Below are 12,593 nucleotides of genomic sequence, written 5' to 3' on the forward strand. Positions count from 1 at the left end.
CAGAGATTCTACATTTTTTTGGTGCTTGGTTAAAAAATGCTTTGATAGGCTATGCAACATAAAAGCATTCCTAATATTTTGGCGATGCTTGTTCAGTCTTGCGTGCATGGTCTGTATAGTCCGTCCAACATATTGGAGCCCACATCCGCATTCTATTAGATATACTACAAATGAGGATTGACAGTTACCATGGTAGCTGATTCTGTAATTAATATTAGTAGTATTGGATGTGAATTCTTTAACACCATTTCTGATGGAGTTACAACACAAACATTTTGCAGATCTGCAAGCAAAACAGCCGGGATTTTTTGTTAGCTGGGTCGCGGATGTGGCACTGGGGCTAATTACTGTATTGCTGGGTGCAACTAGGTTGCGGAGTGTGCGATTCCGCCTATAAATTATTCTGGGGTAGGTAGGGATGTGACCTGAGAATATCGGGTCACCTTCCAATATCATCCAATATTTTTTCAAAAGTCTCTGGATAGTAGCATGAGATTGATTAAAGGTTGTAACCAAGCTCCACTTGGCAAATTCAGAGGTCACGGATTTAGCACCCCGACTAGTTTTACTTTTAATTTTCTGTATACATTCATATTGGGACAATATTCCTGTTTTAGAAAGGGCGTCTTGAACCAGTTTTTTAGGGTAGCCTTTTTGTAAAAAACGTTGCTCTAAGACTTTGGCCTCTTCAAAAAAATCCTTGTCTCTTGTGCAATTTTTTCTTATGCGCCAATACTGCCCATACGGGATGTTACGGATCCATTTGGGAAGGTGTCCACTATTAAAATTCAAGTAACTATTCACATCCACCTTTTTAAAGTGTGTAGTGGTGGAGAAACAGCCCTCAGTGTCAACATGTACCATTAGATCTAAAAATTCATGAATTGAGGAGCGTGAGAAATTAGCTGTGAAGGTAAGACCCCAAGAATTAGAGTTGAGACTGTGAACAAATTCAAGGGCTTCCAATTCAGTGCCTGTCCAAATTAAAAAGAGATCGTCTATGAAGCGACGATAAAAAACAAGCTTACCAGCAGCCAAACGGGACTGCACGATGAGGACGGACTCAAAAACCCCCATAAACAGATTTGCGTAACCAGGGGCGAATCTCGTCCCCATCGCGCAGCCCTTTATCTGGCGGTAAAAGAAATGCTCAAAAGTGAAAATATTATTATGTAGAACAAACTTAATAGCATCCAACAAAAAAGTTCTTTGCAGTTCAGGCATTTGATCATCCAAAGACAAGAAATGTTCAACCGCCTCTACACCCCGATCATGGGGTATATTGGAGTAGAGGGCTGGAACATCCATTGTTATGAGGACAATGTTAGGGACACGGGGGAAAGCCTGGAGAGTATCAATCAGGTCAGATGAATCTTTAAGGTATGACCCAAGACTGACAACATATTTCAGAAATTATACTATGAACAGCATAAAGAGAGTTTGAAGGGTAGTACCAATGACAATGATAGGAGTAAGAGCAATGATACAAATATTTCTGATTCCCTGGCTCATAGCGGAAAAGAGCACTCTCCGCTTTGTTCTGATCTCACAGCAATCCAATTGAGCCCTGAATTAGACAAAAACCTGTTGTTGGATGTGAGTAATGGGGCCTTCTTGAATTGTACTGATAATAATCTGGCTGAGGTGGACCACTACCCAGGTCTATCACAGCCTACTATTCATGATGGTGGACTCTCCCAACCCACTTCTCCATCCACATCTTTTGCTTCCCTCCCTGTTACTCTCACTACTCTCCCCAATCTGCCTGTAGTTGGCATTACTGAACCAACCTCTCTTGTTACACCCCCGATTTTACCAGTAATCGATACTATTGAACCAATTAGTCTGCCAATAAATAATTTGGTTGATTCTTCCCTTGTGAGTACCCTTTCAGTTTCTCCTACCTCTAACAAAATTCTGCATAATACCAAAATCACTCATTTTTTTCAGTTGTCAAAAATAAAAAGAAAACGAGAGCACGAGGATGTAGGGGCAAGAGAAAATCCCAAAAAAACCTTCGGGCTCTCCCTAAATCCGCTACTGAACTAACAAGCATCTTCAATTTATCAGACTATAGTCTCAAAAACGATGAAAGGTCACTGCTTGAACGTGGTCTATCCTTCTGTCCGGACTCGCCCCTTAATGCTTTTAGTCTTTATTTGGATTTGAATGATTTTATTAGGAAACTTACAGTACAGAGACACTTCTTGATTGATGGTAAGAATAAGCCAGTGAACTCCATATCTAATTTGACAACTAATGAGGCTGACTCTTTTCTACATGTAGACCCCAAAGCCACCTCAAGCCATTTTCATCCCCTCCATCACAGGGGATCGCACATTGAAACATTCCAGCAGCTCATCTTTAAAGAAATTCGGTCATTACCTTTATTTAAAAAGAAAAATGGTAACCTTACTATAGGTGAGAAAGTGGCCGTGAAATCCCTAAGGGAAAATGTGAATATTATTATCAAGAATGCTGACAAAGGGGGAGGAGTGGTGGTCATGAACAGAAATTGGTATACTCAGGAGGGTTTTAGAATTCTAAATGATTGTGAATTCTATGTTAGATTGGACCAAGATATCTCCGCAATAACTTTTTCTGAGTACAATAATTTTATAAAAGAAGCTTATTCTTTGGGTCTTTTTAATAAGAAAGAATTCAGATTTCTTAATATCTCTCGTTACAGAATTCCATTTTTTTATTTTTTGCCCAAGACACATAAGAATCCCTCTAATCCCCCAGGTCGCCCCATTATCTCCGGTATTAACTCAATCACCAGCAACTTATCTCACTTCGTAGATTTATTTTTGCAGAAATATGTTGTCAGTCTTGGGTCATACCTTAAAGATTCATCTGACCTGATTGATACTCTCCAGGCTTTCCCCCTTGTCCCTAACATTGTCCTCATAACAATGGATGTTCCAGCCCTCTACTCCAATATACCCCATGATCGGGGTGTAGAGGCGGTTGAACATTTCTTGTCTTTGGATGATCAAATGCCTGAACTGCAAAGACCTTTTTTGTTAGATGCTATTAAATTTGTTCTACATAATAATATTTTCACTTTTGAGCATTTCTTTTATCGCCAGATAAAGGGCTGCGCGATGGGGACGAGATTCGCCCCTGGTTACGCAAATCTGTTTATGGGGGTTTTTGAGTCCGTCCTCATCGTGCAGTCCCGTTTGGCTGCTGGTAAGCTTGTTTTTTTTCGTCGCTTCATAGACGATCTCTTTTTAATTTGGACAGGCACTGAATTGGAAGCCCTTGAATTTGTTCAGTCTCAACTCTAATTCTTGGGGTCTTACCTTCACAGCTAATTTCTCACGCTCCTCAGTTCATGAATTTTTAGATCTAATGGTACATGTTGACACTGAGGGCTGTTTCTCCACCACTACACACTTTAAAAAGGTGGATGTGAATAGTTACTTGAATTTTAATAGTGGACACCTTCCCAAATGGATCCGTAACATCCCGTATTTAGCCGGTGCGAAACCGGCTAAATAAGATTAAAATAGATAAATCTCCGGGTCCGGATGGCATACACCCACGAGTACTAAGAGAACTAAGTAATGTAATAGATAAACCATTATTTCTTATTTTTAGTGACTCTATAGCGACAGGGTCTGTTCCGCAGGACTGGCGCATAGCAAATGTGGTGCCAATATTCAAAAAGGGCTCTAAAAGTGAACCTGGAAATTATAGGCCAGTAAGTCTAACCTCTATTGTTGGTAAAATATTTGAAGGGTTTCTGAGGGATGTTATTCTGGATTATCTCAATGAGAATAACTGTTTAACTCCATATCAGCATGGGTTTATGAGAAATCGCTCCTGTCAAACCAATCTAATCAGTTTTTATGAAGAGGTAAGCTATAGGCTGGACCACGGTGAGTCATTGGACGTGGTATATCTCGATTTTTCCAAAGCGTTTGATACCGTGCCGCACAAGAGGTTGGTACACAAAATGAGAATGCTTGGTCTGGGGGAAAATGTGTGTAAATGGGTTAGTAACTGGCTTAGTGATAGAAAGCAGAGGGTGGTTATAAATGGTATAGTCTCTAACTGGGTCGCTGTGACCAGTGGGGTACCGCAGGGGTCAGTATTGGGACCTGTTCTCTTCAACATATTCATTAATGATCTGGTAGAAGGTTTACACAGTAAAATATCGATATTTGCAGATGATACAAAACTATGTAAAGCAGTTAATACAAGAGAAGATAGTATTCTGCTACAGATGGATCTGGATAAGTTGGAAACTTGGGCTGAAAGGTGGCAGATGAGGTTTAACAATGATAAATGTAAGGTTATACACATGGGAAGAAGGAATCAATGTCACCATTACACACTGAACGGGAAACCACTGGGTAAATCTGACAGGGAGAAGGACTTGGGGATCCTAGTTAATGATAAACTTACCTGGAGCAGCCAGTGCCAGGCAGCAGCTGCCAAGGCAAACAGGATCATGGGGTGCATTAAAAGAGGTCTGGATACACATGATGAGAGCATTATACTGCCTCTGTACAAATCCCTAGTTAGACCGCACATGGAGTACTGTGTCCAGTTTTGGGCACCGGTGCTCAGGAAGGATATAATGGAACTAGAGAGAGTACAAAGGAGGGCAACAAAATTAATAAAGGGGATGGGAGAACTACAATACCCAGATAGATTAGCGAAATTAGGATTATTTAGTCTAGAAAAAAGACGACTGAGGGGCGATCTAATAACCATGTATAAGTATATAAGGGGACAATACAAATATCTCGCTGAGGATCTGTTTATACCAAGGAAGGTGACGGGCACAAGGGGGCATTCTTTGCGTCTGGAGGAGAGAAGGTTTTTCCACCAACATAGAAGAGGATTCTTTACTGTTAGGGCAGTGAGAATCTGGAATTGCTTGCCTGAGGAGGTGGTGATGGCAAACTCAGTCGAGGGGTTCAAGAGAGGCCTGGATGTCTTCCTGGAGCAGAACAATATTGTATCATACAATTATTAGGTTCTGTAGAAGGACGTAGATCTGGGGATTTATTATGATGGAATATAGGCTGAACTGGATGGACAAATGGCTTTTTTCGGCCTTACTAACTATGTTACTATGTTACTATGTATGGGCAGTATTGGCGCATAAGAAAAAATTGCACAAGAGACAAGGATTTTTTTGAAGAGGCCAAAGTCTTAGAGCAACGTTTTTTTTACAAAAAGGCTACCCTAAAAAACTGGTTCAAGACGCCCTTTCTAAAACAGGAATATTGTCCCAATATGAATGTATACAGAAAATTAAAAGTAAAACTATTCGGGGTGCTAAATCCGTGACCTCTGAATTTGCCAAGTGGAGCTTGGTTACAACCTTTAATCAATCTCATGCTACTATCCAGAGACTTTTGAAAAAATATTGGTTGATATTGGAAGGTGACCCGATATTCTCAGGTCACATCCCTACCTACCCCAGAATAGTTTATAGGCGGAATCGCACACTCCGCAACCTAGTGGCACCCAGCAATACAGTTATTAGCCCCAGTGCCACATCCGCGACCCAGCTAACAAAAAATCCCGGCTGCTTTGCCTGCAGATTTGCAAAATGTCTGTGTTGTAACTCCATCAGAAATGGTGTTAAAGAATTCACATCCAATACTACTAATATTAATTACAGAATCAGCTACCATGGTAACTGTCAATCCTCATTTGTAGTATATCTAATAGAATGTGGATGTGGGCTCCAATATGTTGGACGGACTATACAGACCATGCACGCAAGACTGAACAAGCAGCGCCAAAATATTAGGAATGCTTTTATGTTGCATAGCCTATCAAAGCATTTTTTAACCAAGCACCAAAAAAATTTAGAATCTCTGAAACTGACGATTATAGATTTTATACCAGAAAATGTATCTGATCGGTATGGGAGCTTGATTAATAGGGAAAGTTTCTGGATTTTTAAGATGGGGACTCTGGCGCCTGAAGGGTTAAATCTTACCATTGAAAGGGTTAACAAGTGATCTCTCTGTTTTTAATCATTTTATAGTGTTTTTATAGTGTAATTTTATTATATGTTGTCTTATTTTTTGCATTTTACCATGTTTTATATTTTAATCAGGTCTAGGGGCTTTATTTATTTTTTTTTATATATACATAGTTTTGTTCCTATTGTGTTTTTACCATGTGACCTTACTATTTTATCATGTGACTTGTTCTTATCATGTGACCTGCTGACTGAAAATTTTATTGGTTGCTATTTGTTTAAATACCCCTTCCTGTTCTCCTTTAATAAACTTCCACCCGATGAAGACGGTTTAACCGTTGAAACGCGTTGTGGTTCAACACTAAAATCTTTGTTTTGGTCTCATTCCCAGCGCTCCTAGGACCGTCATTACTATTTACTGCATTTTGTATCCTCCTAGAAGGTTAACGGCTGGAGCTGCGGTGGACCTTTTGCTTTCAATTGTAACTGTGACCCTCACAGCGCTCCCTAGTGACCGCTTTCTTTTCCCTTGAATTTCATGCACAATAATATATCACATATGAAATAGACTTTAGGAAAAGCAGAAATTAAGAGAAGAATTTGATGCAAATGAAAAATATTTGAAAAACAACAAAAACTTGACAAAAAAAAAGCAAATGCAACATCGACTCGGGCTCCAAATCTTGGCTGGGACAGGAGGGGTTCAGGAGAATCCGACAAGAAGGAGAAAGTCGAGGGAGGAGGTGGGGAGTGATAAGTAGGGGATGGGGGGAGCAGCCATGTGGACCTCGCCCATGTAGTAACCCGCTCACACAGAGGGCTGACTTGTCTTTTATGGTCTTCAGGTGGGAGACATCATCTATATCATTGAGAAACCGCCCGACGGCACCTGGACAGGAATGCTAAAGAACAAGGTTGGATCCTTCAAGTTCATCTATGTTGATATTCTTCCAGAAGAGACTGTTCACCCAAAAAGAGTCCGGATACATGGACGGAGCAAAAAATCCCAGCCGAAGAGTCTACAGGAACTGCTGGAACGGATTAACATGCAGGTCAGACTTCACCTCCTCCATGCTGATTTTTAGGAGAGCGAGGTGTTACCTATCCAATCAGTAGGTGGTGATCATCAGATCTGTGTTCGTTGCACCTTGCAAAACACCAGAATGGTGGAATTTTGTCCTTCATCCTCTACTGGTCATAGAACCACGTCCAGGAGCAGTTGAATGGCCGCCCTATCTATGACAGCCGAGAGTAATGCAGCTCTTGGGTATCTTCTTGGCAGGGTGCATGCACATCCCGATAACCCGTTCACCTCCTCATTGCTGCAGTCTTGTGCCCCCCATTCTGGTGATCAGTCTGGGTCCTACCAGTCACGTCCACACCGATCTAACCGTCCAGTGGACAGGTGATTACTTGCACAGACTGGAATATTCCTTTGTGGTACCCTTTAAAAGAAACGTTCATATGCACAAAGGGGAGCATAGAGGAAAGCGGGGTCCATACCAGAAATCCAAATGGGGGTCCCCCTACTAATGGTTATATCAACATGTTCCCTCTTATCTATTTTGGCACCTATGGACATGCAGGGCCAAAGTGTCAGGGCTTGTCGAAGAGAAGGGAGATATTTCTCCATGGTCCCTATAGGTCTGTATCCACGTGAGACATCAGCTTTCAGGCTCAGATGCGGGACTCTTCCTGTTTTTGGGGTCATGTATGGTGGAGTTTTGCATCCAAATGTGGTGCCAATATTCAAAAAGGGCTCTAAAAGTGACCCTGGAAATTATAGGCCAGTAAGTCTAACCTCTATTGTTGGTAAAATATTTGAAGGGTTTCTGAGGGATGTTATTCTGGATTATCTCAATGAGAATAACTGTTTAACTCCATATCAGCATGGGTTTATGAGAAATCGCTCCTGTCAAACCAATCTAATCAGTTTTTATGAAGAGGTAAGCTATAGGCTGGACCACGGTGAGTCATTGGACGTGGTATATCTCGATTTTTCCAAAGCGTTTGATACCGTGCCGCACAAGAGGTTGGTACACAAAATGAGAATGCTTGGTCTGGGGGAAAATGTGTGTAAATGGGTTAGTAACTGGCTTAGTGATAGAAAGCAGAGGGTGGTTATAAATGGTATAGTCTCTAACTGGGTCGCTGTGACCAGTGGGGTACCGCAGGGGTCAGTATTGGGACCTGTTCTCTTCAACATATTCATTAATGATCTGGTAGAAGGTTTACACAGTAAAATATCGATATTTGCAGATGATACAAAACTATGTAAAGCAGTTAATACAAGAGAAGATAGTATTCTGCTACAGATGGATCTGGATAAGTTGGAAACTTGGGCTGAAAGGTGGCAGATGAGGTTTAACAATGATAAATGTAAGGTTATACACATGGGAAGAAGGAATCAATATCACCATTACACACTGAATGGGAAACCACTGGGTAAATCTGACAGGGAGAAGGACTTGGGGATCCTAGTTAATGATAAACTTACCTGGAGCAGCCAGTGCCAGGCAGCAGCTGCCAAGGCAAAGAGGATCATGGGGTGCATTAAAAGAGGTCTGGATACACATGTTGAGAGCATTATACTGCCTCTGTACAAATCCCTAGTTAGACCGCACATGGAGTACTGTGTCCAGTTTTGGGCACCGGTGCTCAGGAAGGATATAATGGAACTAGAGAGAGTACAAAGGAGGGCAACAAAATTAATAAAGGGGATGGGAGAACTACAATACCCAGATAGATTAGCGAAATTAGGATTATTTAGTCTAGAAAAAAGACGACTGAGGGGCGATCTAATAACCATGTATAAGTATATAAGGGGACAATACAAATATCTCGCTGAGGATCTGTTTATACCAAGGAAGGTGACGGGCACAAGGGGGCATTCTTTGCGTCTGGAGGAGAGAAGGTTTTTCCACCAACATAGAAGAGGATTCTTTACTGTTAGGGCAGTGAGAATCTGGAATTGCTTGCCTGAGGAGGTGGTGATGGCGAACTCAGTCGAGGGGTTCAAGAGAGGCCTGGATGTCTTCCTGGAGCAGAACAATATTGTATCATACAATTAGGTTCTGTAGAAGGACGTAGATCTGGGGATTTATTATGATGGAATATAGGCTGAACTGGATGGACAAATGTCTTTTTTCGGCCTTACTAACTATGTTACTATGTTACTATCAAGCACCAATTATCACCATGCTGCTCTATTCTTCTGTATCTGTCCCATCTCCCATCATCAAGTATTGCATTGTGTCTAGGATTATCTTCATGTTTTATCACTAGGAACATATTGCAACCCTCATGCTCAATGGCTACCAGACGACTGAAGACTTTAAGGACCTGACGGAAAGTCATCTACTGGAACTGAATATAACGGACCCGCAGCATGTGGTCAAGCTCCTCACCGCCGCCGAATTCCTGCTGGACTATGACAGTAAGGAAACCTTATGTGACGCATGTAGAGAAGCTGCAGATCATGTTCACGGAGGAAACAATGGGATGGAAGCAGAGAAGGACAGGACATGGGATGAGGGGGGAAACAATGGGATGGAAGCAGAGAAGGACAGGACATGGGATGAGTGGGGAAACAATGGGATGGAAGCAGAGAAGGACAGGACATGGGATGAGGGGGGAAACAATGGGACGGAAGCAGAGAAGGACAGGACATGGGATGAGGGTGTAAACAATGGGATGGAAGCAGAGAAGGACAGGACATGGGATGAGTGGGGAAACAATGGGATGGAAGCAGAGAAGGACAGGACATGGGATGAGTGGGGAAACAATGGGACGGAAGCAGAGAAGGACAGGACATAGAATGAGGGGGGAAACAATGGGATGGAAGCAGAGAACAGGACATGGGATGAGGCGGGAAACAATGGGATGGAAGCAGAGGACAGGACATGGGATGAGGGGGGAAACAATGGGATGGAAGCAGAGAAGGACAGGACATGGGATGAGGGAGGGAAACAATGGGATGGAAGCAGAGGACAGGACATAGGATGAGGGGGGAAACAAAGAAGGACAGGACATAGAATGAGAGGGGAAACAATGGGATGGAAGCAGAGGACAGGACATAGGATGAGGGAGGAAACAATGGGCTGGAAGCAGAAAAGGACAGGACATGGGATGAGGGGGGAAACAAAGAAGGACAGGACATAGGATGAGGGGAAACAATGGGATGGAAACAGAGAAGGATAGGACATGGGATGAGGGAGGAAACAATGGGCTGGAAGCAGAGAAGGACAGGACATAGGATGAGGGGGGAAACAATGGGATGGAAGACAAGAAATGGGATGATGGAGGGTCTAGAGGCCAGATGGGGTTAGGGGTCTATTCTGGTATCACTAGCTGTAAGTTGGTCACAAAGATAAGTTAACAAAGCCCCTTCTGTTGTCAGAGCAATTGGTCCTGAAAGAAAGTAGTTATTACTGTAGGTCAGTGTAGATATCAAATTCCTTAGTAATATGTTTTCGGGTCGCACTTTTTTATATACAATGATAACTGTGTAGCATATTAGCAGGAGCGCAGATATAATTAAAGAGGCCGTCCTCATCCTCATCCTCCTCCCATCAGTGTTTATCCCCTTAATATATTGCCGTCATCATATTGACAGCACTCTGCACTTACAATTGCTTATTTGCCTTTCTACCCAGATTATTCTTCTCTTTTCGCTGCTCTATGTAGAAGCAGGAAGACTCTTTTTTTCCAGCCATTCCCCCCCCTTCTTCAACACACTTTCCACCCAGTAAAAACCACCTCGTAGGTCGTATGTCACAGCATTGGAAAACCACAGCTCTGTTGCATGAGGCGCATTAACGGATGCAAAAAAAGAAAAAGGAAATTATTGATTAAGAGGCTAAAAGGATAGAAATGATCAGGAATACTAAATATTTTCCTAGAAGAATTGAGCTCTTATTTTTACTGGATCTGAAGGGTTAGAAACATTCTTTCCTTGTGTTGACTGATAATTTGCTTCTTACAGCCGGCAGTGAACATGAAGAGGTAGCGGAGACATCATCTGTGAGTCAAGACTGTCACCTTCCCCGAGACTCGGGCTGCTACGAGGGACCAGAGAACCTGGAGAACAGCAGAGACGAGTCCGACCTCAACACCACAGAGGAGAACTTTCGAGGATTGTCCATAGATGACTCTATGATCAAGAAGCATCCGGAGAGCGAGCAGCCGGCAGAAGTGACCAGCCAAGACGGATGATACCTGCGACCATGAGCTTTATAGTCAACCACTCACAGGAACCAAAGAGCGAGCCAACATCGAAGAAAAATATTTTGGTCCTGAGGAGACGAAACTCTCGGATATGAAGACCAAACAGTATTCACAGAATGTGGTTCAGATCGTTCTGTCGACTTTTACAGATTTATTTTTTACATTATTGTGGATGTTTTTGTATTGACTGTTCTTGGTCCTGCAGTTCTGCACCGGGTCTGAGCTGTGTTCACCTAAAGTAAAACCTCTCAAGGAAGAAAAGAAACTCATGTGACCGCTGCAGCCAGTCACTGACCTCAGCAGCCATGCTGGAATGTACGGTGCACCTTCAATGAAGTGAGTCATGAATGATGGATGTGGTGACATCGCTGCAGGACAGGAAAGGACCTCTAAATGCTGGAATGACTGACATTATTGTGTAAGAATGCCTACTTTATGGTTTTAGCTCATTTATTGCTATTAACTCATGTTTTTAAAATCTTGGATAACCCCATTAATGTTATCCTGCACCAAAAGGGACAGAGTGAGATCTCCATCACTGAGGTCACAAGTGTCCGTGCCCATTGTAATCTGCCGTAGACACAGCACGACTGCAGGCACTGGACCACCGGCAGTCACGGACTTTTCTGCTCGCCTACATCATGTACAGTTGAAAGCAGAAGTTTCCATCCACTCTATATAAAGACACATCTGCAGGTTCTTCTCAATATCTGACATGAAATCAGAATAAACCTTTTCCGTCTTAGGACAATTAGGATTATCATAATTATTAATATTTGCCAAATGCCAGAATAATGAGAGAGAAAGTTTTCAGGCATTTTTATTACTTACTGCAAAGTCAGAAGTTTCCATCCATTTCATTAGTATTTGGTGCCATTGCCCTTACACTGAATGACTTGGGTCACAGGTTTAGGATCTCCTTCCACAAGCTTCTCATAATAGTTGGTCAGAATTTGGGCCCACTCCACCTGACAACCCTAGTGTAACTGACCCAGGTTTGTAGGTCGCCTTGCTCGCACCGGCCTTTTCAGCTAGGTTTCAATAGGATTGAGATCAGGACTTTGTGATGGCCGCTCCAAAACATTTGACTTTGTTATCCTTAAGCCACTTTGTTACCATTTTTGGCAGAATGCTTCGGGTCATTGTCCATTTGGAAGACCCATTTCTGCCCAAGCTTCAACTTTCTGGCTGATGTCTTAGATGTTGCTTCAGTATTGCCACATAGCTGGACATGGCGGGCGGTCAGGGTTATCGCCCTCTATCTTTGCTCCCATTTGCTTCCAAACTCCTTGAGCAGCACGTCCACACTGAACATTCCTCTCACTTTGCATCTAACTTTCTCTTCGACACGCTACAATCTGGCTTCCGTCCCCACCATTCCACAGACTGCCCTGACCAAACTTACTAACAA

The 12,593-nt window shown here is 42.5% G+C and overlaps 1 protein-coding gene across 1 annotated transcript in view; it reads left to right on the forward strand.

Moving 5' to 3' along the window:
- SASH3 (SAM and SH3 domain containing 3) overlaps nucleotides 1-11,933 on the forward strand; it is a 44,098-nt gene extending 32,165 nt beyond the window's left edge. Inside the window, exons 6-8 of the mRNA XM_069746092.1 lie at nucleotides 6,802-7,008; nucleotides 9,242-9,392; nucleotides 10,941-11,933. Of these exons, the coding sequence (XP_069602193.1) occupies nucleotides 6,802-7,008; nucleotides 9,242-9,392; nucleotides 10,941-11,170 (588 nt within the window). The 3' untranslated portion in view covers nucleotides 11,171-11,933. The remainder of the gene's footprint in view (nucleotides 1-6,801; nucleotides 7,009-9,241; nucleotides 9,393-10,940) is intronic.
- Nucleotides 11,934-12,593: the final 660 nt, after the last annotated feature.

This window comes from Ranitomeya imitator, chromosome 2, assembly GCF_032444005.1.
Source record: "Ranitomeya imitator isolate aRanImi1 chromosome 2, aRanImi1.pri, whole genome shotgun sequence".
NCBI classification, from domain to species: Eukaryota; Metazoa; Chordata; class Amphibia; order Anura; family Dendrobatidae; genus Ranitomeya; species Ranitomeya imitator.